Here is a 27,679-nt window from a genome sequence, read left to right on the forward strand (position 1 = left end):
TTGCCTCTGTTTTCCTTTTGCCCTCCTTTGCTTTGTAACTCAATAGAGGTGCCCCAACTCACTGACCTAAGCCTTGTTGATATAACCGATTCAAGCATCGGCCTGAGGTGGACCCCGCTAAACTCTTCCACCATTATTGGGTACCGCATCACAGTAGTTGCGGCAGGAGAAGGTATCCCTATTTTTGAAGATTTTGTGGACTCCTCAGTAGGATACTACACAGTTACAGGGCTGGAGCCGGGCATTGACTATGACATCAGCGTTATCACTCTCATTAATGGCGGAGAGAGTGCCCCTACTACACTGACACAACAAACGGGTGAATTTTGAAAACTTCTGTGTTTGAGACATGGATGATGGTGTTGCATGCTGCCACCAGTCACTCTGGTTAAACGTGGATGTTTCAAGGGAAAAGCCAGCAATTTGCCAAAGATTAAGAGAGGGTGGATCAAGGGGTAAGGATGGAACACCTATGCTAATCTGATTGGATAAAGACAAATGCAGTCGTCTTAAGTACACTTTCATCAAGCCACAAATAGGTATAAAGCTAGAGAAATGTAGATATCTGGTCTATCAAATACAAAATGGCAAAAGTTGCTTGAATTTGCAGACCTAGCATTTTTTTTTTAAACTAACATTAATACCAAATTGTATCAGGAGCACCAGTTAATAAGAAATGTACTTCCAGAATGTACCATTATACCCTCCCTTCTACTCTGACAAACTCTGCCATCCTCCTTCTTAACTGTTTAAAAAACGATTGCAATTTAGGGTAGAGTGGAAGGAGGTTGTTTTGTGGGAGGAGAAAAAGAAACTTTGGAACATTCTAAGTTTCATTGACGTGGTGAGGTCAAAGAACTCCTCTTTAACCACAGTCTGGGGACCAGCATGCAACATTATAAAGGTTCTCTGCCCTGCATGGTAAGAAACATGCTGAGAACCAATTTGCATGAAGCCTTTTCACTTGTAAGTAGAATTCACTGAATGGAATTGTAGCCATGCCAGTAGCTGTAGTCACTCCTGTCAGGGGGAAATTTAGGACCCTCTTGTCTTTTTGTCTGTGTGCATGTGTTTCTTTGGAAAGTATCGCTCTGTTTCTCTCTGCTGTGTGGCAACTTAAGCCTCTTCAGCCTGGGATCAAATAATCACCAGTGGTATTAATAATATACTTAAAATCAATGTCTTTGAAAGCGGCTTAAAATTATTCTTTAAAATATATTGACGGCAGAAAGGTTAAAGGGGCCTAAGAGCAGTACCGGGTGTAGTGTTTCATTTTTAACCGTAGTTCACTATGATTTAGATTAGATTTAGCTTAGACTATTTGCATGATTATGACTCGTTTTCTTTATGCATGAAATCCTGGTTTTACTTTTCTAGCTCTTCTTATTTGCTTTAATTCTTAAATTATATTAACTTAGTCTTCTTTCTTATTTGAAACCAGCTGTTCCTCCTCCCACTGACCTGCGGTTTACCAATGTTGGTCCCGACACCATGCGTGTCACCTGGGCCCCACCTCCATCCATCGAACTGACCAACCTCCTGGTGCGCTACTCGCCTGTGAAAAATGAGGAGGATGTGGCAGAGCTGTCCATCTCCCCTTCAGACAACGCGGTGGTCTTAACAAGTAAGTGCTTGAGTGCATGTGCCCAGTAAATGCTAAGCAAGCACACAAGCAAAGAATTCCATGTTCTCAGGTAGGAGCAACAAAGATTAAGACAGTCACAACAGAACCGCAGGCTGAACTCCGAATCTAACGTTCAGTTCTGTAAATTGTGAAAGGTATCATGTTTGTTGTTATTTTAATATATCTTTGATATCTACAGCTTTTAAAAAATCAAAGTGGAAAAACACCAACAGTGAAGTTCAAAGACTTTAGACAGGTTCTGCTTCCAAATAAGTATGTGCAATTAAATGTATGTCAAGAGAAATTATGTGACTAAATCTAAACATTTAGTGAGAGAAAAAAATGGGGATTGAAAATAGTGTCCCCACATCTTTTTTTCTTCTCCTTTTTTTTTTTTTCTTGAAGTGTCAGCAGGTCATCTACTTGGCATTTGAAAACTTAGAAATAGTGACTGGTTACTCAGGGTAGATCAGGATTCTATTTTGAAGAAAGAGCCAGAAATTTAATTTGTACTTCAAAAAGAATCTGTGAGCAGGATTTCTCGGATGGCTGAGGATTCAGAAAACAACTGACATTAAAATAAACAATGACAACAATTTATGGAAATTGTTTCTTTCTAGTTCCTACCCTTTTGAAACTGATATCTTTTATTAAAGAAAGAGGCTGCAGCATGGTGCTGTGTTTCACATAAATTTTGCTTCTCATTATTTTCACCATAATAGTTAAATGCCCATGTAAGAATAGCAAGAGTTTCTCAGTTAGGGGAAAACAGCTCACATTTAGGTACACTATCAAATGACAGTCTGAAAACAGCCTCCATCTTTCAAACACGTTTTAGAGGATGAAATACAAACAAAGGCAATTCAGCATGACCGTAGTCTTGGATCCTCATTTTGTGGCTGAGGGCGAGAAATCCTTAGGTCTGCATATCAGTCGGGTTGTTGTTTCTGTTCTGGAGCATTCTGGAATCAGTCGTCACAGCGTTACCCAACACAGAAGGTCCTGCTTTAGGATCACTATCTGCCCCACCTTAGTCACAGACCTGTCTCATGTTGTTCATAAGATCTTATTCCAGATCCTACTCTGGATCTCAAGGTTTTACTTCCCTGAGAGAAGCCATTTTTACCCTATGTTACAGATAAAGCAGCTGAGGTCACCAATGACTAAATAGATTGCCCCCGGCCAAGCAGGAAGGAGAGTGGAGTCCCACCTCCTAGTCTGGTGCTTTTCCAAAACTTGCAGGAGCCCCTAAAGAAGGGGAGATGGCGTAGAGGGAAACGGGGTCTCATGAGTAGGAGTTTGAAGGTTAGAAACCTTATCCTGTACCTTTTTTGGTACCTCAGAGTGAGAGAAGAGGATACCCAGGAATGTGTATTCCATTCTTTTGAGTATTCTGTTCTTACTTTAATGGGGCAGAACGAATCACTCCCGATGACTATGACTCTTTTCCAGTAAAGAAAGCAGAACTACAAACTACAAACTGAAACAGCTACAGCAGAACTATAAACTACAAACTAAACTAGTTGTTAAGACCCACTGGTCTTGGCTCAGGTCAACTGCTGTGTGATCTTGGGCAAGTCTACCAAAGAAGATAACTTTTCTGGGCCTCAGTGTTCCCACTTCCAAAGTGGGGATAATTTTAAACCAGACTTTTGGAGGTAATGAGTATGTTCATGATCTTGAATGCAGCGATGGTTTTACAAGTGTATACGTTTGTTAAAACCTATTAAACTATACACTTTAAATATTGGCAGTTTGTTATATGGCAATAAAGCTGCTTTAACAAGTAGCAAACTACCTCCTAGGGTTATTGTGAGGAGTAAATGATAAGCCACAATGCCACAGTCATTACCACATGCCCTCAACAGTTAAGTGGATGATAGAGATATTACTGTGCTGCAGCCACTCCGTTTTATGTCAGATGCGGCTGAGTCACGCTCTCAGAGGTGGAATTGAGAGCGGGGCTTAGAGATGCTACAGGGCAAGGCGACCCTTCCTCATCACCTACTTACAACCCCTCTCCAGGTAGCAATGTTCGCTTGGGTGTCAATAGGCTATAGGACTGGACTCTTGGATATTTTATCAGTTGAAATAGTCCCAAGGGTATTTTGGCTTTTCATTCTTTCAAGCACATTTTGAAAATAATTCTCACTTGCCTCTTCAGATCTCCTGCCCGGCACAGAATATTTAGTCAGTGTCTCCAGTGTTTACGAGCAACACGAGAGCATTCCTCTTAGAGGGAGACAGAAAACGGGTAAGTCATGTGGGCCATATGCTTATCAGGTAGCTTTCACCTACCAATTTTAAAGAGCAAAATGCAGTGCTACTTCTAAAAACACATCCCCGTCTTTGTGGGAGTGGTGATGCTTGTTGCCTTGTTGCTACTTTTGATCACTGGTCTTAAAAATTAAGACACCTTATTCAACTATGATGCTGGCTTCCAGTCACTAAGATTATACTCTCTGCTTCCAGGAGGACTAAAAATAGTCCAGAAACTTTGTTGTCTATCTTAAAAAAAAAACCCCAAGAATAATATCTCATAATCTCTATTAATTAGAGATGGGAACAATCCTTCTCATTAGGCAGCTCTGTCCTGTGGCCAACCCAACACTGTCCCTGTCATCTGCATATTTTCCCTCCTTTACTTAGCCAACGAGTTTCTCTCTATTTTCCACTTGGTGAAAGAGTCATTAAAAGGAGGTAGAATAGACTCTCATAATATTATATCCCTTCTTAAACATGAGTGTTTCTATTAATTTTTCCCTTTCAAGAAAGTATAATTTAATATAGCCATTTATTTATTTCTTATAGTCCACTTGCTTCCAAAAAGAAGTTGTGGTAACTCAGTTTGATTTAAATATATTATTGAATAGAATATGTGAATGTTATAACTAAAATAAAAATTTGCTGGAAGTCCCAGAGAGGTTAAGTGATTTGAATTTGAGATAAACTTTAAATTCTTGTTAATTTTTCTTCAGTGCACTGAATTCTCAATTCATGAGGAATTACCCACACTGTAATTTGTCCAGGGTGATGTCTTATTTTAGTTTTAGAAAGTTTTTTGTTTGGCATCCTTACCCCCTGTTGACACAGCAACTCCTTCTTGAGGGTAGAAAGCTTCTTTTGAGAACCAAAGACTTAACTTGAGAGAAGGCAGATCTTGCCTTACTTTGAGAGATACACTTACAGGGTAGAAACGAGTACTTGAACACTGACGCATTTGAAAATATCAATTCCCAAAGTATCTCAAACATCTGTCTTCAAATGTGATGCATAGATCACTTGGATTACTTAGCAAAAGAAAAAAGAAAAAAATACTTGAGTTGGCCATTTTGAACGGACTCAGTTTATGATTTCGAAATTCATGTGTGGCTTCGAATCAGTGAGTCATAACCTGGGGTTCATGGCAATTCATTGTGTTAGTGGGAAAAGATGGAGACATTGGTTTTATGTTACTTTCCCTCCCAGTCTTCCTCACTTCCTAAATTGGTGCTGTCTTTTTTTTCCCCCTTTCTCTCTTTCTCCCCTGGGTGGGAAAAACAGGTCTCGATTCCCCAACTGGCATGGACTTTTCTGATATCACTGCCAACTCTTTCACTGTCCATTGGATGATTCCTCGAGCCCCCATTACTGGCTTCAAGATTCGCCATCATCCCGAGCACATGCCTGGAAGACCTCGAGAAGATCGAGTTCCCCCCTCTCGGAATTCCATCACCCTCACCAACCTCAACCCGGGCACAGAATACGTGGTCAGCATCATCGCTGTTAACGGCAGAGAGGAAAGTCCTCCCTTGGTAGGCCAACAATCAACAGGTAACTTGTTTTCTGATCTGCAAAGAAACTCAGAGGACTTTCCTATGCAGGCAATAGCTTCTGTGACATAGCTTTGGGTTGTCAGAGTCATCATCTTAAAAGAATTAGGTCATGGTTATGAGAATATATTAAAGAAGATGATTTCTTTATCCCAAGAAATTTCTCACCTAATTTAAGTATTTATGCATTTCTAAAAACTAAAGTTTTATTCAAAATGTAGAAAACACTGTTTCAAATTTCCCTTAAAAACAAAATTATTTTAATATAATAGTGCCATTGTTCTTAAGAGATAGATGCTCAAGTAATTAGGGGAGAAGTGTCATCCTGATATCTGTACTCTAGTCTTAAATGAATTAACAAAAAGAGGGACAGGGAAATGTGGCAGATGTCACCAACTAGCAAGTACCTAAGGGAAAGAAATGGGTGTTTACTACATTACTTTATGAATTTTATGTTGTTTTAAAAATTTTCAAAATAAGAAGTTGACGGGAAAAAACTCTTCAATAAACTTGAAATAATCATCTTACCACGATTTTAATTGTCCCCTTACCTTGCATTATTCATAAATTTTAATTTGGCCAATTTTGTATAGTATTTACATGATAACATGGAAGAATCATAAAGGCAATGATCTGAAAAATGAACAAAAGGTGAATCTGGTCATCTTTGAAAGTTACGCATGTAAAAACTTTCCCATGTTTTTCTAGTTTCTGATGTTCCGAGGGACCTGGAAGTCATTGCTGCAACTCCCACTAGCCTGTTGATCAGCTGGGATGCTCCTGCTGTCACAGTGAGGTACTACAGGATCACCTATGGAGAAACAGGTGCGTTGGCGAAATGCTGCTTCCACTCTGATCAGGTACTCAGTTGTGGGTACCCTGAAAGCCCAGCAATAGATACATCATTAAAGAAACTGACAAGTCCATTTAGTGGAGCCTTGTCTTTCCTAAGACTACGTGGGAAATATGTATGATCTCACTGGTGTCAAAAATTCAGATAAAAAGTTATTTGTATAATACTAGAGGGGAAAAGCAGAGCTTGTAAAGTCACAAACATATTATCAATGGTAAAATGATAAGTAATTTGTATTTATCTTCCTCTTTTTTTTTTTTTTAATGGGGGTACTGGGGTTTGAACCCAGGACCTCATGCATGCTAATAAGCATGTGCTCTACCACTGAGCTATTACCCACCCATTCTTCCTTTTACTTTCCTGTGTTTTCAAACTTTTGTTTACTATAAATACATTCCACTAGATTTGAAAAAGGAACACAATATATGCAATCCTGGGTTGAGGTCTTACCTCCTCTCCCCTTCTAATGTTAACCTGCCAACGTTAAAGCCGAAATGTTAAAATAGCATTAGCTGCAATTTTCTCCCAATTTCTACACACTCATCAAGGCTTACGACAGGCATAAATAAATATAACTTTCTGTTCAGGCTGTATTAATAGCACCTCTTTTAAAGGGCATAAGCAAAGGTGTGACTTGCTGCTCTCAATACATTAATTCAGTTACTCAGCAGTCCCCAGGTGCCTCTCAGCCCCTCACACTTTGAATTAACCCCTTTTCAAACAGGAGGAAATAGTCCTGTCCAGGAGTTCACTGTGCCAGGAAGCAAGTCTACAGCTACCATCAGTGGCCTTAAACCCGGAGTCGACTACACCATCACTGTTTATGCTGTCACTGGCCGTGGGGACAGCCCTGCAAGCAGCAAGCCCGTTTCCATTGATTACCGAACAGGTACTGACCCTTCCTCTGGGACAACTCAGGCTTATGTACTCACAGAGTTTTCACAATGATCTCCCAAAGTGTTTTCCTCCTTGTGGAACTGATTTTCTTTTTTAATAAGACAAGGCAGCAGCTACAGCTAACAGAGTTTTGAGCCAGAAACACAAGGAAGCACACCAAGGGCAGGGATTTTTGTCTGTTCTGTTAACGGATGTGTTCTATGGCATATATAAGAACAAGTATAAAAGATGTTCAGTAAATATTTGTGAATGAATGAATGAAAGAATGAGCTGTTAAGGTAAGAAGACAAACATCTACTTGAAATGTAGTTTCTTTGTAAAGGAAGCAGCTGCCTTGGAAATAGGTAATGGTATCAAGATGCACATACTACCTGCCAAAAGCTGTCTCTGTGTTTCTGCAAGAGAAACCCCTGGGAGTCATTGACAGGAGTAAGAGATTATTCCACTGAACCAGAACTAGAGACAAAGACTTGTCCAGTCTTGTTCCCATAGAGTGGGGTTTCATTAGTTTCTCTTGTTTTTTATTTGTAGAAATTGACAAACCATCCCAGATGCAAGTGACTGATGTTCAGGACAACAGCATTAGTGTCAGGTGGCTGCCTTCGAGTTCCCCTGTTACTGGTTACCGAGTGACCACTACTCCTAAAAATGGCCCAGGACCATCGAAAACTAAAACTGCAGGTCCAGGTAAGAATAGCCAGCATCTCACATACATCAGGATACACAGAGTAAGACCATAATAAATAAATATACGCTTTTTAAAAATAAATGGCTCTGAGTACTATAGTTTCATATCATGTGTCAGAGTTTCCTCATTTGTGAATTTTGGGCTTACGGTTATTACCAACTCCCTCCGCAGCAGAATTTTTCTAATGAGTTCATTTCTGTTTTTACATGCATAGTTTTGTTTGATGGTGTGAACATCTTAAATTTTTAGATCCATCTTTGTGGTTTTGTTTATCATGCACACCGAGAAGAGAGAGATGGGCCTGACTTTTTAAGATCCTTTTAGCGCCTTGTTTTTGCTTTCGTATAAAATAATTGTGAAATTAGGACCCTAAGGCAGTATCTTAAAGTCCAGTTAATTTTCATTTTACAAATACAGCATCATTCGTTGTTAGTGGCATCACAGTTAATTTTAGAGCTTTTTCATTAGCAGGACTTCCCTCCAATATGGTCATTTGTATTAGCAATGAACACATTTGTCCAAGAGAAAATCCATGTGGGACTCCTCCATATTTTCATGACAATTCTGCAAATGAAAATTCTAGGCCACCACACATTTACTACCCAACTCTAAAAGCCACTGGGTTGATCTCCTAGTGAATGACATAGATGCTGCATTTGTTTTTCACTCTCTTTGCAGATCAAACAGAAATGACGATCGAAGGCTTGCAGCCCACAGTGGAGTACGTGGTTAGTGTCTACGCTCAGAATCGAAACGGAGAGAGCCAGCCTCTGGTTCAGACAGCGGTGACCAGTACGTAACCAGTGCCTGTTTTCCACTTTCAAAGTCAAATTTTGTTCTTAGGCGTCTGGATACCTAGTTTGTATCTCGAGCTGAGTCCTTTAAAACATCTTTCCTTCTCAGTGCCAAGCGATGAACACATAGGGAAAGAAGTTGTGGAACTACCAAAGTTAGTTGCTGTGCTTTGAATTTCTTTTGCTCAAATGGCCTCAGCAAAATCTTATTTGCCTGTAGCAAATCTACAAAATGTTTTGCTAGCACCTTCTTTTCTAAAACTGGATGGTAAAGTTGATTAAAGTATGCTTTGTGAAGCTGTTATGTTTGGAGACTTTGTGGCTGGACCAGACTGTGGCTGGACCAGCGTTTAATGTAAATATTTAACACAAGGGTGGAAGGGGGAGGGTGCAGTTAGAGGAAGATTCTAACAATCTGAATCTGATGTTGAAAATCAACTTTACCACTTCCAAGGTATAGAAAATCCAGGTCTATGAGACTAACATCACATTGCAAAAACAAATCTTGGTAGAATATCTTAAAATATAAATAAATCCTCACTGTGGGGACGTTTTGCAGGGTGTCTGCATCTCACGCACACCTATGTTTTAATAAGTGATATGACGTTAAATATTTTCTAAACCAAAAAGAAAAAAAAAGTAAGCAGGTGTCCAGTAATTTTTCATTTAATGGTGAGTTAATTGGAATTTAATTCATCAAAGACAAAATGGTGTCTAGAGAACTGCTTTGCATGTTATAAAAATGCTTATTTCACAACTTGCTTTTCACATAACCTCTTACCGTTAATTTGCCTAACAGACATTGATCGCCCTAAAGGACTGGCATTCACTGATGTGGATGTCGATTCCATCAAAATTGCTTGGGAAAGCCCACAGGGGCAAGTTTCCAGGTACAGGGTGACCTACTCAAGCCCTGAGGATGGAATCCATGAGCTATTCCCTGCACCTGATGGTGAAGAAGAGACTGCAGAGCTGCAAGGCCTCAGGCCGGGTTCTGAGTACACAGTCAGTGTGGTTGCCTTGCACGATGATATGGAGAGCCAGCCCCTGATTGGAACCCAGTCCACAGGTATATCGTTAATTGCACCACTGGGTGCTCATGGGCGCAGCGGCTTTATGCCCTGCTGAATGAATCATACTTTATCGGGCTATTGATTCCCGTATAAGGGGGGACCAAAAAAAAAGCAGCCTCTCTATTAGGAAAGACCCTCTTTAAAGAGGAATAGTAATAAGCATTAAAGTGTAGGTGGCATTTAGATGAAGTCTAATAAAAGGAAATTTTGGAGTAGCCTGGCTTAGAAACCAGGCTATAAAGCAAGATATTGGAAGATAATACTGAAATTGTGGATTATTTCCTAAGCCATGATTTCCTGTGGTTACACTCACCGTGTATAAAGGAAAGAAGTTTGGCATCCTAGAGTTTTCGCTAAAAAAGGAACCCAAAGTGGGCCATTTCATAGCAGCATGATTCTGAGAACACGTGGGTAAGACTTTCCTTCTCTGGTTAGAGATTGTGTGCTGGGGGTATAATTTGCTTAACGGATTGAGAATCAGACACATAGGAAACAGCTGATAGGGCAAATGCTTTCCACAATACTTTATCCTCTTGTGCTTTATTTCTGAAGCAGAGTGGAATGCTAAAGACGTGTCCTCAGGACAGCATAAACCCTGGAGGTGACAATCTGTCTTATTGCTCTTTGCTTCTCTTTTCTGCTTTGTTGTGAGCCAATTTTCTTCTTACGCTGCACCACAGAGAATACTTCAAGTTTAGCAGCAGTCTCTGTCGTGGGGTCCAAATAAGAGAATAAAAACGTAATTCTATCTTTGGAGGGATAGAATACTCTGTGAAATGGTTTTTCATACAAAGATAACTTATATAAGAAAAGGACGTTTTCTCATCTTTCCATGGCCGATAAGCCAATTTTTGACTTTTTTTTTTTAAGGGAAAGCAAAAAACAACTTCTAAAACCTAAAATCTCTTAGGGTTTTGGCATTAACCCATGTTTCCAAGTGATTCTGAATATTGGTGGATTAAAAACACATTTTTTCTTCAGCAAACATTTTCTTCATTTTGCATCCCCCTTTGTACTTTTTTGCACAGAATCTTTGTTTGATCAGAGTACTCACCTAAGCAAACAAGCACTATCTACTTCTTGGAATTCACTTTATTTTTCCCTTTTCCCCCTTTACTATAAGATAACCTCTAACCAATGACCATCCCGACAGCCATTCCTGCGCCAACCAACCTGAAGTTCACTCAGGTTACACCAACAAGCCTGACTGCCCAGTGGACGGCACCCAATGTTCAGCTCACTGGATATCGAGTGCGGGTGACCCCCAAGGAGAAGACTGGACCCATGAAAGAAATCAACCTTGCTCCCGATAGCTCATCTGTGGTTGTATCAGGACTCATGGTGAGAAGTGGCCTTTTTTCATTGAAATAAAAAATGTACGTCATCTCTTACACAGTTTAAGGTGGTAGAAATATAACACAAAATAAATTTAACTGTGTTCTTTGCCTCTGCCATCAAATTCATTTTATTATAATTTTGTATCAAGTAAAATTACTTGTGTTGACCTGAGCTTTTCCAGATGACTATCTGGGACCGCATTTTACACGTAGCTTTGGATATTGCATAGATCTTTAAATCTATTCTATTTCAAAAGGCTGCATGTATGTGGTGGGGTGGGGAGCAATAGGTATATCCATAGACTGAATGCATAAATCATTCAGCCTATGAATATATTACCTTTACAAGGAATATCTTCCAGTTTTCACCAAACCACCTTGATCCTACCTTCCTTAAATCATTTTTACTCCTTCTATATGTGCATGCAGAAAACTAGCCAGGAACCTAGGAGATTGGTGTACTTCTTAACATAAGGCCAATTCCAGGAGAAACTTCAGAAAGAGGGTTCAGAGATAGGCTAGAGCATTCTCTTCGCCTCTCTGTGATCAGAAAAACTCATGATTTGTACCTGTCAGATTATAAAGGAGAAAAACAGACTAATACCCATTTTCTTCCTTTTGTATTAGCTTAGTGTAAGTATGTGAGTTATGGCTTCCTTGGGGTTAACTCCTAAACATATTTTTAAATTTATGTGATTCAAACATGTTGTTGATCATCTGCAGTGTAGAAATGAAATCAATCCAGAAACTTACAGTGCTACGGATTTTGCTAGTTTATTTTTTCTTTTCTAACCATTGCATTTTTCTAATGCTGGAGTGAAAATCCCTGGGCTTCAGAAGATCACAATGCTAAAGCTTACCACGTCCTTTTCTCTAGGTGGCCACCAAATATGAAGTGAGTGTCTATGCTCTTAAGGATACTCTGACGAGCAGACCAGCTCAGGGAGTCGTCACGACTCTGGAGAGTGAGTAACCAAACTTTGTGGTATTGACAAACATCCCATATCAACAAAAATTAAATGGCAAATGCCTTTCTAGATCACTAAGTTAACAGTGGAGTGATTTCTAGTTTGGAAATTGATTTGTTCGCCCATCTTTTTGAGTTACTACAGTCACCTTTTATGCCTCTCCAGAAGATGTTCTGCTGGCCAGTAAATGGAATTACTTCATAATGTTGTAATGTTGGTGCAATGAATTAGGACTACCTAGTTCATGTTCTACTTATTAGAATTTGTTTTCATAGAGATAAGTTTGGAGAGGACATGCTGGCTTCTGCTGTATTTTAACAGTATAGTAAGATTTGGACAAAATTGGGCCCAGATTCTAGTTTTCTGCCATAGCAATAATCCACAGTTATTCTCTTTCAGAAATCACAAAAAGTGTCAAAGTTTCCTCATCTACAAAATAGGGATGGTGTTACACCTGTTAAACAATGTGAAGCCCTATAAAAATGAGAAAATACTAGCAAATATGTATATATTATTGCTGGCTGCCATATCATTGTTATTCCTACTACACATTTTTTACATTATAATAACTTAATAATTTTAACATTTATTGAGATATTTGTAGATATCTGAATACAGCCTTAGGAACCAATGGCCATATCTAGAAACCTTTTCAGTTCTGTAAAAAAAAAAGATACAAGAGGTGAATATTTTCGTTTTTCCTAATTACTGTCAGCTTTTCTCTTTAGATGCCATAGGAGAAAATCTACACATTGTTAGTCATGTGTAGAAACTGATGTATTTTGTATATAATAAAGAAACATTTTAAAATATCAAAACCTTGCCTACATAAGCCAGCCAGGCACTAACCCCTGGCTATCATCCCATGCAGATGTCAGCCCTCCAAGAAGGGCCCGTGTGACGGATGCTACTGAGACCACCATCACCATTAGCTGGAGAACCAAGACTGAAACGATCACTGGCTTCCAGGTTGATGCCATCCCAGCAGATGGCCAGACTCCAGTTCAGAGAACCATCAAGCCAGACGTCAGAAGCTACACCATCACAGGTCGGGGAACTCTCTGTACTGACCCCATGTGTTAACTGCTATTCAAAACACACATCAGCTTATTTGTTTTTCTACCACTTACACTGATTAAATGTATCTTCAGTGCTTTATGATAACCCAGCTCTATTTTTTAAAACTTATCTTCATACCATGATCAAAAACTTTTGTCTTGTGAATATCTGATTTCATCTAATGTTTGCCAGAGAAATGGCATAAGTCCCATTCATCAGATTTGATCTTTGCCGGGGGAAGGTATAGCTCAATGGTTGAATGTATTCTTAGCATGCATGAGATCCTGGGTTCAATCCCCAGGACCTCCATTAAAGATAAATAAATTAAATAAATAAATAAACCTAATTACCTCCCCCCTTAAAAAAAACAAACAGATTTGATATTGCATCCATGGACTCTTTCTTATTAAAAAAAAATTGTACATTAATGCTTAAAAACCAAAAGAAACTCAATGATAGTATAGATTTCTTAACATTAACATAGATTATAAAGTAAAATTAAATTAATAAAAAAGCAAATAACACTACCTCATAGAGATCATTGTTTTTGTCAGAGAATGTTCCGTATCTGGGTCAGTTTAGGTCTTTCGGAGATTTAAAATTCTGATTCCAGTGACCATTGGATGAAACACACTCAACAAGTGCTCACCCATCACCAAGATGGCCACTTCCAACACACCGTTTTTGTATTTTAAAATTTGTTTTAGCCAGTGTCTTTGGATGCAGGAGTGATTTTCCTTGGAGACAGGTTTCTCATTAACAGTGAACAACCATACCATACTTTATTCTTCCAACGTGAACTGCTTCCAAGGGCTACATAAACATAAATATATAAGTAGGAGAAAGCATGACAATTGCAGATGAGTTTGAAGATTTGCCTAGTAAATGAAGGTCAGATAAAAATCTTCTCTTCACAAATCCCAGGTTTGCAACCCGGCACTGACTACAAGATCCACTTGTACACCCTGAACGACAATGCACGGAGCTCCCCTGTGGTCATTGACGCCTCCACTGGTAACTACACTTTCTCCTGAAGAAATGCCACTGGCTTAGGTGTAGGTAATCAGTCATGTGAATTTCAGAAACAAAAACGAGGCTGATACTTCTATATTACAGATCATAGTGAACCATTTTCACAGTTTACAGAACTCTCAGATTTACTCCAATCTGTCTTTAAGGGCTGGGGAAAGAGTGTGGGAATAGTTTTCCTGGTCATTCATTTTCTTGGAGACTGAATTTTGTTTTCTTTTAGCCATCGATGCACCATCCAACCTGCGTTTCCTGGCCACCACACCCAACTCCTTGCTGGTATCATGGCAGCCACCCCGAGCCAGGATTACTGGTTACATCATCAAGTTTGAGAAGCCTGGGTCCCCACCCAGAGAAGTGGTCCCTCGGCCGCGCCCTGGTGTCACAGAAGCTACTATTACTGGTATTGCTGCTTCCATGCTGCCACTTTCCTCCTGACTCCCCAGGGCACACAAAGTGCTCGGCAGTCCCCAACTGCGTGTTTGACGCTGAACCATGAGAACGAGAAGCCCCGTTCTCTCAGTAGGAGCTCAATACATCTCAGAAGTCATGAATTCATGAAAATTCAATAATTTCAATACTGTCATTATCACTAGAGTCTTTTTATTTGCTCTACGTTTGCCAGACACCGCTCCGTGTGGTCCTAGAAAAAGATGTTTTTCAAAGCTAACTGGCAGACTTTGATACTGTCATCTTACTCTGCAACCTAAAGGAATGAGAAGCCGGCAGGATTTGCCCGAGTGCCCTCTGCCATTGCCCTCACTGTCCCATTTCACAGAGTAGGTCTGGAGGCAAAGTGATTCCCAACTACCCATGTTGGAGAGAGTGCTGCTTGGAGTGGGGAATAAAAGATCAGAGGCCTCTGGGATCATTTTTGTCCAAGGGATTAAAATTGTATACTGTGAATAGGGTATCATCTGGACTTAAAAATCTTGGGGGGAGGACATAGCTCAGTGGTAGAGCGCTTGCTTAGCATGTACAAGGTCCTGGGTTCAACCCCCGGTACCTTCATTAAATAAATTAATTAATTAAATAAAACCCAATTATCCCCAACACACACACACAAAAAGAAAAATCTTATAGAACACACAGGTCCCAGGAGGAGACGCTGCTTTTTTAGAAAGTTTGCGGACAGGGAAATAGAGTCAGACATGGGAGGCAGTGAAGTGGATTCTGCCTGCAGGGACCGCACACACAGTGGGCACTCTCTCCTGCAGAGCACTTCTGTATTGTCTGACCTTTCACTGATCCAGCCACTGAGGGCCACTGGACTGCTAAGCTTAAGTAGATTTGTGTCTACGGTATATGCATTGATCTCTCCAAATGTGTATTCTGAGGGCCGTGTACAATGCTGATAGATTTTCCTGAATTCAAAAGGATGGATAAGAAGTTAGAAGAATATCCAGGGAAAGTTAGAGTAAAAGTGCTTATTCAGGTGTCAGATTTGTTAGGAAGATAATTTGCTAAGTGGCCATTGCATGCAGAGTATTTGGGTATTCATGGAAGTCAATTTCATACCTTTCAAGAGTCCAAGGACCAGCTGGAGAGAGGATGCTTGCTCCCCAGGAGAATATCCTGGTGGGATCAACTTCCATTTGACCACCGAGCCCACAACGTAATGTGATCATCTGTCCTTCCATCAGGTCTGGAACCAGGAACTGAGTACACTATCCAAGTCATTGCCCTGAAGAACAATCAGAAGAGTGAGCCTCTGATTGGGAGGAAAAAGACAGGTAAAGAGCACCTTCCGGGTAACGGAGACCGTCACTACAAAACTCATTACAAATGATTCATTTTGCAGTGAAAAGGTTCTCCAGGTTCCGCTGCATTTCTCATAGACCTTTTTTCCCTCTGACAGCATAGCATGTACATTGTGCTTCGTGACAGCAGGAACAACCTGACATAATCTGCAGAGTTCAGTTTGGTTTTTTTTTGTTGTTGTTTTTTTCTTAGCCAGTCAATACAAAAGCCTTTTATTCACTTTTAAAAAAATTCAAACCAGGTATTAGAGTGTAAAACTGAGTTGTGATCATTGCTATTCTTTTATACATTCTGGTGAAGTTAAATATGTTTAAAAAAAAAAAGAAAAAAGCAAGGGGAGAGAAAAATCTTTCCCATTTGCCTTTATTTATTACTTGGTTTCTGAAACTAAATAATGTCTTACTTTTTTTTTAATCCAATTTCACTTTAATTTGAAGAAAATGCTTTATTTGTGCAGGTAGAATTTTTTATAATAAACTTTATGTATGTATTTTAATCTACTTTTATTTTAGCATTTCAAACTGAAAATTACTGTGCCAAACCTCTGGAATTCTCGTACTTCAGATGCTGATATAATTATTCTGGATTCCAGTCCTTATAACAGGATTCTCAAGTGAAAAGGAGAAAAAAGGCTTCACCTTTCAGTTCCATTAGGCTTAATTTGAGCAAAGGCAGCGTCTATGGGGCTCGGCATTTCAAAGCTTTGTGTGTATGATAAATTCATACGAACACTTTTTTCATTCTCAACTGTAAAGAAACCTTTGAGAAAAACCATAAAGATTTCTTTCTGGAAAAAAGTGTTTTGGGATCTAAGTACTGCTAATTTTCCGGGGGCTTTGATCGGATTGTCAAGTAGTTGTTGTTGCCTGAATTGATAATGACTTGCTGCTGCTACTTCTGGGAGCTTAATGCGCTCTGCTTTTTTGGCTCTAACCTCTCTTGGCTAGATGAGCTTCCCCAACTGGTAACCCTTCCACACCCCAATCTTCACGGACCAGAGATCTTGGATGTTCCCTCTACAGTTCAAAAGACCCCTTTCATCACCAACCCTGGGTATGACACTGGCAACGGTATTCAGCTTCCTGGCACTTCCGGTCAGCAGCCTAGTCTTGGGCAACAAATGATCTTTGAGGAGCATGGTTTTAGGCGAACCACACCGCCCACAACGGCCACCCCCGTAAGGCATAGGCCAAGACCGTATCCGCCGAATGTAAATGAGGAGATCCAAATTGGTCATGTCCCCAGGGGAGACGTAGACCATCACCTCTACCCTCACGTTCTGGGACTCAATCCAAATGCTTCTACAGGACAAGAAGCTCTCTCGCAGACAACCATCTCATGGACCCCATTCCAGGAAAGCTCTGAGTATATCATTTCATGTCATCCCATTGGCGTTGATGAAGAACCCTTACAGGTAATTAATTTTTCTCTTTACTTCTGGACAGCCTGGGAAAATAGTAAGCCAGGTTACTGAAGGGATCAGAGCTCTGATGTCAAGTGGCCATACTTCTAGGACCTCTCAGAAAAGTGGCATGCTTAAATCCTGATTTTTTTTTTTTTAATCTCAATGTGGCTCTACTCTAGGGGATGTACCAAAGAGTGTCATTAGCTTTTGTTTAGTAGAGAGAATAGAATCATTTCTATTATTCTCAATCATTTGAGGCTCCTTAGTAACATAGACAAAGAAATGACCTTAGAAAAGAGAGAGAGAGAGAGATTCTGCCTGAATTTCCATTTGTTCGAGAAGGGCTAAAATGCCATTGTGATGGTTTGTCCTTGAAGAATCCCATTTCCTACAATGTGTCTGAGGAGAAAGAACTTGGCCGAAGCTGTGTCTATCAGCTATTACCAGTGGTTGATTCTCTAAAGCTTCCTGTTCTTTAATTTGTCTTGTTGATTTCCATTTTTTACTGTTTTCTTATTTTTAGAAAGTGGCAGCATTTTTTAAAACTGACTCCACTGTGGAAGATTTATGAGCTTAGAAACATGAATTTGAGGATTTGCCACGTATTTTAAGGACCCTGTGTTGGAGTCAGGTGCCACTTGACCCTTGTGTGGGATGAATATATCTCCCACATAGCGCAGCGTCCACGTTTTATGTGAAGGAGGCATGGCCAGGGGTTTCAGGGGGCTTGCCCAGACCTGACACTACAGCAGGATGAAGAGGAGGCTGTCTCTAGAATTAGCGAGGGTTCCTTGTGTCTGTGGAGCACATAGGGTAGATTTTTGGCAGGAAAATCTGGCCAGTAGAAATGATGGCCCATCACCCAACTTCTATTTCTCTCCTTGGCTGGTCGGTTGGGACCTTTACACCCTCTATCTTTGTCTCCCTTTGCATTGCTTACACAGTAAGAGTTATTGATAAGAGAATAGGGTAAGTCATGTCGCTTTCTCACTATAATGCTTTCTCCTCCACTTTGGATGTGCCAATAATTGTAGTTCCGAGTTCCTGGAACTTCTGCTAGTGCCACCCTGACGGGCCTTACCAGAGGGGCCACCTACAACATCATAGTGGAGGCACTGAAAGACCAGAAGAGGCACAAGATTCGGGAGGAGGTGGTGACCGTGGGCAATTCTGGTATGTGAAGGTCTGCATTACTCAGGCATGGGCCCTGGACTACACCAGAGAGGCTTCTTCAGTTGACTTTTCCTTTCTTGCTGTTGTCTTTTGACTTTGGGAAGTAATTCCATGAAGTAAATGAGCAACTTTAAATTCAGTTAGTTTCCCCTCAAAGAATCCTGGTATTTTTGTAAAACACATACAGAAATAGAGTCTCAAACAGTGATATGATGATAGACCTGGAAGAGACTTCAAATATTATTTAATTCAACACGCTAAGTCCCTGCTAGTGGATATCTGACTTGATGAAGGACACGAGTCTCTTGATCTCTTTTCCCAGACCCACTTCATCTTACCATGTTGCTGTCCTCCTAATTTTTAAGTCCTGAAAGTGATTACCTGTAAAGGATATTCCTTACCTGCAGACATTAGTGCCTGCTGGGTTTTGTTCCTGATGTAAAATGCTACCAGCAGAGCCCATGTCTGTCCAAAGAGCTCCCTTATCCCAACATTATTTCATGATTATAGACGTCCAGAACAGCAACAGAAGTTAAATGGTCATTGATTCTTCTTTGTAGCACCTGGGAAGTCCTTTTAAACCAGTAGTGTATCACCTGGCTTTTCAAACTGCGGCAACTGAAGATTTACCAAGGAACACACGATAGGGAATAATTAAAACCATGAATCTCGAATCCTCCCGCCAGAGGGTTCTCTATTCCACATCAGCAGGGAGTGCTAAATTCTGTCTCTGTCAAGTGACAGGCTTTTATTCCTAGGGCCAGTTACTTAACCTCAGCCTCCTTCCTCATTCGGTAGATGACTGTGCCCTTTTACATGTATAAATGCCTGTGAATTAAGCTGTTTTTGTTTTGTTTTGTTTTTGTTGTTGTTGTTGTTTTGGTTTTTTGCAGGGGGGATCATTTTGTGCTTACGTATTATATACCTATGCTAATGCACACCTTTTTCTTTGTGTGGTTTTGCTAGTAGAATGCCACGTGAAAGGAATTTTCAGGAGCACAAAGGTCTTTGCATTTTTTCCACATCATTTTGAAAGAAGATTCCATCTCCAAAAGTTTAGCCAGGTGGAATTTCAACCCCTGGCTATTTTTAGGAGGGCAAGTGAAACCCCCAGCAGCAGTTTAAGTTCCTTCCATTTTTCTTTCTGAGGCCTTATTCCCAGCAGCAATATTCTGCATTCTAGCCAGGTTCTCCCGGCTTTGAAACACTTCAGACACCTTTGTTTCTCCAAAACTCTATTTTCTTCCAGAGTGATGCCTTTTAAAATATTAGACACTTCAAATATCTATTGCTTTTGAGCTTTTGATTTTCGCACTGTGAAAAGAAATATGCAGGGTGGGATTCAAAGTCACAGAAGTTAGTCTACTTAATTTTTAGAGAATAATTTGGAGCATGCTTTGTTTGCATAGATTCTTTTAAGATAAGCTTTACCAAAACATAAGGCCCAGATCTTAGGCAACGTGAAGAAGCTCTATTACTTATTCTTAAGTCATTGATATCCCATTGTTTTCTCTTATTTGGAACAGTTGGTTTTACTGATAAAGTAAAGCAGTCTGACCATTGTGACAGTAACGTACAAAATCTAGGCTTTTTGCCCCACCATGCAAAAAAATGCAATAAAAGTGAATATCCCATTAGTGCAATCATATTCTAATGGTATATAAAAATGCTACGACTTATGTATTAAAAGCAAAAGATGTCCTCTGATAATCAATCTTTATCTGGTGCGTACTTTCTAAGTGTTGGCAATAGACCAGTGCTTTGAATTCATGATCTCATGTAGTCTTCAAGAGATCCTGAGCAGGTGAAGATATTTTTATTACTATCGCCACATTACAGATGAGGGAAATCAGGCAGAGAAATGTTAAATAACTCGCTTAGAGTCACTCAGATACTGCTGCAGAGGAATTTCCAGCCTTTGCATTGCGCTGAAGTTCTTAACTAGCTTCAACCGCCTCACAATCTGTTCCACGTTCTATAGACTAGATTTACCAGAAATGATAACTTTTTTTAGAACTGAGGACAAAAAATGAAAGACGGGCTCCATTTAAAATGCTCATGGCAAGTGTTCACTGACAGTATCTAAGCATTGTTTATTAGAGCAGCTGATGCATTGATAGACGAGATGAATGCTTTTTAATACTACTGGGATTTTTGTTTTAAATTAAGTCATTACAATATACAATAATTCCGTTTTCTTATTATGGTTCAAAAATAACAATAAAATGTCTTTTTTTCCCTCCTTTTCTCCACGTAGTTGACCAAGGCCTAAGCCAACCTACAGATGACTCGTGTTTCGACCCCTACACCGTTTCCCATTATGCCATCGGAGAGGAGTGGGAGCGATTGTCTGAATCTGGCTTTAAACTCTCATGCCAGTGCTTAGGCTTTGGCAGTGGTCATTTCAGATGCGATTCATCTAGTGAGTAGCTTGCTTTGTCCATCTCTTGCATTTCCATGCATTTGCACAATGTGCCAAGGAAGCATGTTTGGCAGACACAGGCTCTTCCAAACATGAAGCAGACGAGAGGAGACTGCTTGACTCAAAGTAACATTTTGCATCATGAAAGAAAAAGTGATGGGAAATTTTACTTGTTGACCGTTGCTTCCTCTCAAAGGTTGTATTTCAGTGTGACTGTGAATTAAACAGCAATTTGTGATGGTAATGTGGTTTTTTTTTTTCAACTGTTAAAACAAATTAGTAAGGTCATACTCTTTGGAGCCAGGTCTAATGAAAGGTATCAGAGACACAAAGAAACCCAAAGCTCTTTTAATCTTTATTGTTGAATGAGCTCAGAGATGAACATTTATACTCACAACACTTTCTTTCAATACAAACCAAATGAAGACATATCACAGTATATACATTCACTCACACACTCACACACACTCAAATCCCTCACACACACTCATATCCTACATAGACATGCATACATATATTTGAATCTTGCCAAGTAATGGAGAGAGTACAGATAACCCACTTGTAGATAATTAAGAATTAACTACAATTGAAAAATATTTGATTTTTAAGTTATAAAGAGATTTTAATATTTTTAATTATTTTTAGTTAAAATAATCCTAGGAATTAGTTAACATGCTTTGAGATTTAGTATTAGAACTTATAAATATTTCACTTATGCTTTGTTTTTAGGGGATGTGATTATTATTGAAAATTGGTTCATTTTTATAGATGTTTATTTTATATAACTATGCTCCATAACAAGCCTCCTACAGATATATCCATAAATTATATTTGGGGAAATAATGACATTGTAGATTTTTTAAAAAGATTTTCAAAGTGTTTTTACTTAACTTGTATACATGAAATGGTTTAATTCAGACTGAAATATAAAAACAACTAATTTTTGCTTTTATATTTCATCTGAAAATGGAAAGACAGCATTAGAAGTGTCATATGCTGTTTAGGAGTTGAAAGTTTTAACACTTGGCCAGTTAGTTGGTTTTTAATATCTAAAACTGAACCATTTTAAGTCTGTATATTCATTACAGAGGGAGGAGAGCTCTAAGTTGATTATGTGATTCTTTGGCTCCACTTACATATTCTTTGCTTAGATGTCATAACTGTTGAATAACTTTTTTAAAGTTTAAGGAATGACTGACTTGATAAAATGGAAGAAATCATATGTTACACAAACTTCTGCAGTTTCTTTTGTTTTAGTATAAAGATTAAAAAGTCATCTTTTGTGTATAGTAAAGACATATAACTATGACTTTTAGATATTCCTTAGAACCGGTCTTATTTGTAGGGACAATAACCACTCATTTATCATTTTGTTTGTTTTGGTTTTGTTTTGATACACAACTTTCTGCTTTTACTTTTCCCATTTAAACGAGACAGGTTGTAGCATGTAGAAACCAGCCTATCTTTTGTGTTTTTTCAGTTAATTGAACTACTTTGTATCCAGGACCTGTGCAAATCCAAAAGTGACTTTTCACTTGTGATCTATTCCTAAAAATCTGCTCAAATTCTCCTTTAGCTTCCCTAATTTTAAACCTTCATAGTGAGAATTCAAATGAAGGTCATTGTCTATTCTTGTGAAGTGATTATAATGGAATAAACTGGATCTTAAAATATCCTGGAAAATGTTAAGTGGTAAAGATAGTATTCTTAAATCTGACCAAAAAATTGGTTTGTCTAAGGGATTATGACCTTCAACTTCCCTCGCCACTCCTTCCAGATACCTGCCTTTGGAAATCCTGTGCCATGTCCCAGTCTGCTCACTGTCTTGTGAGTCAGAACACACCAATAACTCCTTGCCTCTGATTTTCGCACCCCACAGAATGGTGCCATGACAATGGCGTGAACTACAAGATTGGCGAGAAATGGGATCGTCAGGGAGAGAACGGCCAGATGATGAGCTGCACGTGCCTCGGGAATGGAAAAGGAGAATTCAAGTGTGACCCGCGTACGTTGCCCCCGATCATTTTCAGCGCCGCATTAAGCACTCCCACTTTAATGACGGAGCGGTAACTCCCATTCCCAGCGGTGATTAGAGGCATCAGGTCTTCTTGAGGAGTGAACCGTGGGTTTGTTCATCTTTTGATTTGGGAGAGCAGAGACCAGCTTCAAAAATGAGCCATGATTTAACGTTATTACAGGGCACTTGAGCATTTTTCCGACCTGAGTATTTTGACCATAATCTGCAGTGAAATGTCACAACAAAGCTTTACGGAGCCTGTAGATTAAACTTTTAAAATATGATCTCTATCTTTGCATCAAACCTCTTCCAATCTATGTGATCTAATCTTTGGAAACGCTGCCCTGAGATCTAGTCAGCAGTGCGTCTCTTATGGTTAATTCCCATTAACATGTGGGATTTGGGCTATGATGATACAATTTTAGGAGAAACAGAACCCACTTTCATTGAGGGGTCAAGTTTGTACTGTACCTAAGTCTGCTGACTTGTGTGTCCCTGTAGATGAGGCGACGTGTTACGATGATGGGAAGACGTACCACGTGGGAGAACAGTGGCAGAAAGAATACCTTGGTGCCATTTGCTCCTGCACGTGCTTTGGAGGCCAGCGGGTAAGACCAGATGTGCCAGGCTCCCCAAGATCAGATAAGGGGGAGGCTCCTGCACGGATGATCAGGGTTAAGTTTCCTGTGTGTGAGCTGTACATACAGTGTGGGAGCACCCCTTATGAAATGCTGAAGTGCTTCATTTCCCATAGCCCAGCGCTGCCAGCTTAGGGCTCCCCTTCCCGGTTCTCCCCATCCCCGGCAGCCTCAGCCCCCTCCCCCACACCTACTATTCTCAGACTGCCTCTCTTCTTCAGCAACTAAAGTGTTAAATGCTGGGTAGCACTGGGCATCTTGCTCAGTTCTGATGGACAGGTGGCCCTGTGACACTGTCTTTAAATAATCTGAATACCTAGATCTAAGTAAAATACCACTTCTTTGTACCCTCTCTCAATCTCAAAATAGGTTTTTGCAATAAGTCTAGCTCTGTGCTCAGGAATATGGGACAGAGGGATGAGAAATAGTCCTTACTCTTAATGATATAGTTGGAGACATTAAATTAGCATACATTGAAAGTCAAGCTAATTAAGTAAGGTTCTCAATGGGTTCAATAAATACAGTACCCAGGTAGGCTGATTATCAGCAAAAAGGGCTCATAAAAAGAGAAGCATAACTTGGCTCGGGTTTCAGATGGTTAAAATTTCGTCAAGGGAGAGGGGGAAGCAGAGAGACCAGAGGGAGCACACCCCCTGAGATGGGAAGGAGCTGGCACGTGTGCGCTCTGGTGAAACAACCCTCCACCTGCTGTCCAGTGGAAAGACGTTAGATGGGAAGAAGAGGGGGGCGCTCCTGGGAGCCTTGGAAGTCCATTATTTAAGCCAGTACTCCTCAACCATTTCTAATCCATGTCCTACTTCAATATAACAACAATGCTGTGCTTTCCTCTCACATTTGAAATTTCGAAATGAAACAACTTACAACAAATAAAAGCAACAGAACATACTATTTTTTGTTTTCAATGAAAACATACCTTCCCTAACAGCTTTTCAAATTCTGGTCCCTGAAGAGTGTGCTCCCTACTTCTGGGTAAGACTCACTGGTTGATGCCTTTGGCATTAGCCAGTTGCAGGTGCCCAAGAAGAAAGGGAACATGATGGGAAATAGTTTTTAGGAAGATTAAACTGGCAGCAGGGAAGAATCTTCAGGGGTCTGGCTCTGCCGCCACCTGAGGACCCGGCGCAGCCGCTGGAAACTGCTCTGACCTCATTCCACCACTCATGGGCGGGTGGGGAGGGAGGCACTCCCCACGCAAACTGTGGACTGTCCCTTTCTCTCATTAACACGTATAAAGACTGTGATCATAGAACTCAGTCATCTCTGGTCATGTGCTTGGTGTAGAAATGCATGATGGAAAGTGAATTTGTTGTGTAGTCGGTTTTGGGCTCACTTCAGCCTCTCCGCCTCATGATTTACGCATGTGAAAGGTCTCACATGTGACACCTATTTTGTTCTAAAGCAAAGGGCTACATAAACACTTAAGACAGGAGTGGAAACTTATGTTTTTATATGAAAGCAAGATTCGTTGATTCTGTAAGTAGCTATTTACCTGTATTGCCTTAGGCATTATGGGAAACATGCTTTTAAATGGAGAAATACATCTGAAGTATTTAACTGACAGTGTAAGAAAGTGATTGTTATTATTTAGGGTTTTTTTGGTTTTAAGAGAAAAGCCCAACTCAGGTTTACTTTGGCAAAAGGCAGTCCCAGGACCCACCAGCTCCAGAGCTGCTCCAGCAATGGCATCCAGAGCCTCTCACCGTCTCTGTGCCCCGTCCCTTCGCACTGGCTTCATTCTTCAGAAGGTGATGCCGATGGTGAGAAGGGTGACCTCCATCAGCTCCAGGTTTACCTCCTACCAGCTTAGGGGCAAAGAGGACACATTTCCTCATGTTTCTAGCAAAAGTCGCAGGGAGGAGCAGCCCACCAGCCCAACTCGGTCCCATTCCCTCTCATCCCCTCTCTAGCCAGATGACAGGCCACCGTGTGACTGGCTATAGACACTTAGGAAGGAGGTGAAGAGGTGGTGCAGCAGAGAGAACGTGCCCAGGAGTCGCCCAGCTGGGTAGCAGCCCCGCACTACCCACAGGTCACTGTGTGACTTCTTGCTCCCTTGAGCCAGTCACTCCTCTGGGTCTCCTTTTCCTTGCCTGTAAAATGAGGGTGTTTGTCCATGTGATCTCACGTCCCTTTGAAAAGCACTAGCAGTCTAGAGAAACCTCTTCCATCATCTAGCATGGAAAGCTGATCAAGGAAGCTGGGACTAGGATGAGCCTGGCAGACAGGTGCAGTGTGAATAGAAAGCGAAGACATTTCAGGAGACAGGAAAAGCATAAATAGACAGAGGCAGCTTTAAGATATGGGTAATCAGCCAAAATACATTCTATGAGTTATAAATGCATGAGATCATCATCAAAGCTTCCTTTGTGATTAACAGCTCATATTCTGCAGCTGAAATTCTTCTTTGACACAAACACTAAATTGTGATGTTCTCGTGTTACCATTAACCCTCCCACTTCATGCCTCTGCTCTCCAGGGCTGGCGCTGTGACAACTGCCGCAGACCAGGGGCTGAACCTGGTCACGAAGGCTCCACTGGCCACTCCTACAACCAGTATTCCCAGAGATACCATCAGAGAACTAACACTGTAAGTGCACCTGCACCCTGCCTGTCTCCCCCCTACCGAACGCAATGAGGCACGGAGTAGGGAGTCTTTTTCTGTAGGTACCTTTCTTCTGAATGGACCACATTTTTTTAAACTCTTAAATGACGTAAGAGTAGAACAGTTTACCCTGTAACGTAACCTAGCTTCTAACATATTAAACTCTTGAACATCTCCTATTGCCCAGTATCTTGCTAGGTTCTCAAAGGTGGATATACTCTCCTATCCAGAAGTAAATGTCATGGAAGCCACCCTCCCCCTTTTTTCCATACATTTTACACTATTTGCTGTTAATTTCTCTTCTTCTATTTTAACAGAATGTCAACTGCCCGATTGAGTGCTTCATGCCTTTAGATGTCCAGGCTGACAGAGAAGATTCCCGAGAGTAGTAGGTCCAACCCAGAGAAGCAAGCGTGGCTCTCTGCCAAGGTCCATCCAAACTGGAGTGATGTTAGCAGACCCCGTCTTAGTTTGTTTCTTTCTTCAGCTCTTTGCTCGGGAGTAACTTTTCCAGCTTCAGCTCAACTCACAGCTTCTCCAAGCATCACCCTGGGAGTGTTTTGAGACTTTTCTCATAAATGGGGGCAGTACGTGGCCTGTTCTCCAAAGTGTGCGTTCACTACCGCTCAGTATTGTAAATGAAATGATTCTAACTTGTGATTTGGATCAGGATCAATAGGAAAAGCACATACACCAACCAAGATGCAGAATGTACTGAAATGATATGACCAAAATTTTAAGTAGGAAAGTTACCCAAACACTTCTGCTTCTACTTAACTCTCTGGCCCACAATATTGTAGGAAAGGCATGTCCTTGTTGCTGTGATATTTAAAATATCCACAGTACTCACTTTTTCCAAATGATTCTAGAAACTGCCTAGAAATATTTTTCTCTTACCTGTTATTTATCAATTTTTCCCAGTATTTTTATATGGAAAAAAAATTGTATTGAAGACACTTAGTATGCAGTTGATAAGAGGAATCTGGTATAATTATGGTTGGTGATTATTTTTTATACTGTACGTGCCAAAGCTTTACTACTGTGGAAAGACAACTGTTTAATAAAAGATTTACATTCCACAACTTGAATGTCGTGGCTTTTTTACATAAAGAAATTGGGGGGAAATAAGAATCCTCAGGAATGTTCTTTTTCTTTGTGATTCAGCAAACATTTGAAAACTCATGATGTGCACGGCTCTTGAAATTCTGGTGATTTAAGTACAAGATTTTCTAAGTCTGTCCATCCAAAAACCCAGATTCAGTCTTGTTATTTCATCTCTTCAGTAATGGAGATAGTTTTCTATTTCCTGCTTTACCAGATTTAGGTGGATTCAAATATTTATTTAACTTGCTAGCTAGCTCTTCAGAAGTATAATTAGAACAACCTTTTTGTCGTTCTTTTCTAACCATTACAACCCTTTCCTCCCTTCCTTCATTAAATAAACATCTATTCAAAGAGATTACCTGCAAGGAAAATTAAAAGATGATTGAGGTGTTAAATCTACTT

General features: G+C 40.2%; 1 protein-coding gene and 1 non-coding gene across 13 annotated transcripts in view; one reads left to right on the top strand and one right to left on the bottom strand.

Annotated features, from left to right (window-relative positions):
• FN1 (fibronectin 1) overlaps window positions 1–27,255 on the top strand; it is a 64,732-nt gene extending 37,477 nt beyond the window's left edge. Inside the window, exons 25-46 of one of the 12 annotated variants that reach the window (XM_031451807.2) lie at window positions 47–319; window positions 1,442–1,624; window positions 3,789–3,878; window positions 5,168–5,437; window positions 6,145–6,261; window positions 7,014–7,178; window positions 7,718–7,873; window positions 8,553–8,666; window positions 9,468–9,737; window positions 10,895–11,082; window positions 11,956–12,043; window positions 12,918–13,094; window positions 14,030–14,119; window positions 14,358–14,537; window positions 15,778–15,867; window positions 16,843–17,309; window positions 18,335–18,473; window positions 20,731–20,895; window positions 22,775–22,900; window positions 23,414–23,520; window positions 26,048–26,158; window positions 26,491–27,255. In XM_031451807.2, the coding sequence (XP_031307667.2) occupies window positions 47–319; window positions 1,442–1,624; window positions 3,789–3,878; window positions 5,168–5,437; window positions 6,145–6,261; window positions 7,014–7,178; window positions 7,718–7,873; window positions 8,553–8,666; window positions 9,468–9,737; window positions 10,895–11,082; window positions 11,956–12,043; window positions 12,918–13,094; window positions 14,030–14,119; window positions 14,358–14,537; window positions 15,778–15,867; window positions 16,843–17,309; window positions 18,335–18,473; window positions 20,731–20,895; window positions 22,775–22,900; window positions 23,414–23,520; window positions 26,048–26,158; window positions 26,491–26,562 (3,638 nt within the window). In that variant the 3' untranslated portion in view covers window positions 26,563–27,255. The remainder of the gene's footprint in view (window positions 1–46; window positions 320–1,441; window positions 1,625–3,788; window positions 3,879–5,167; window positions 5,438–6,144; window positions 6,262–7,013; window positions 7,179–7,717; window positions 7,874–8,552; window positions 8,667–9,467; window positions 9,738–10,894; window positions 11,083–11,955; window positions 12,044–12,917; window positions 13,095–14,029; window positions 14,120–14,357; window positions 14,538–15,777; window positions 15,868–16,842; window positions 17,310–18,334; window positions 18,474–20,730; window positions 20,896–22,774; window positions 22,901–23,413; window positions 23,521–26,047; window positions 26,159–26,490) is intronic. The other 11 variants (XM_031451808.2, XM_031451813.2, XM_031451809.2 and 8 more) reach the window with 11 other exon arrangements.
• TRNAN-AUU (transfer RNA asparagine (anticodon AUU)) lies at window positions 6,554–6,630 on the bottom strand. The gene is given in 2 exon segments: window positions 6,554–6,589; window positions 6,593–6,630. It is a non-coding gene; the product is annotated as a tRNA-Asn (tRNA).
• Window positions 27,256–27,679: the final 424 nt, after the last annotated feature.

Source organism: Camelus dromedarius, chromosome 4 (genome assembly GCF_036321535.1).
Source record: "Camelus dromedarius isolate mCamDro1 chromosome 4, mCamDro1.pat, whole genome shotgun sequence".
NCBI lineage: Eukaryota > Metazoa > Chordata > Mammalia > Artiodactyla > Camelidae > Camelus > Camelus dromedarius.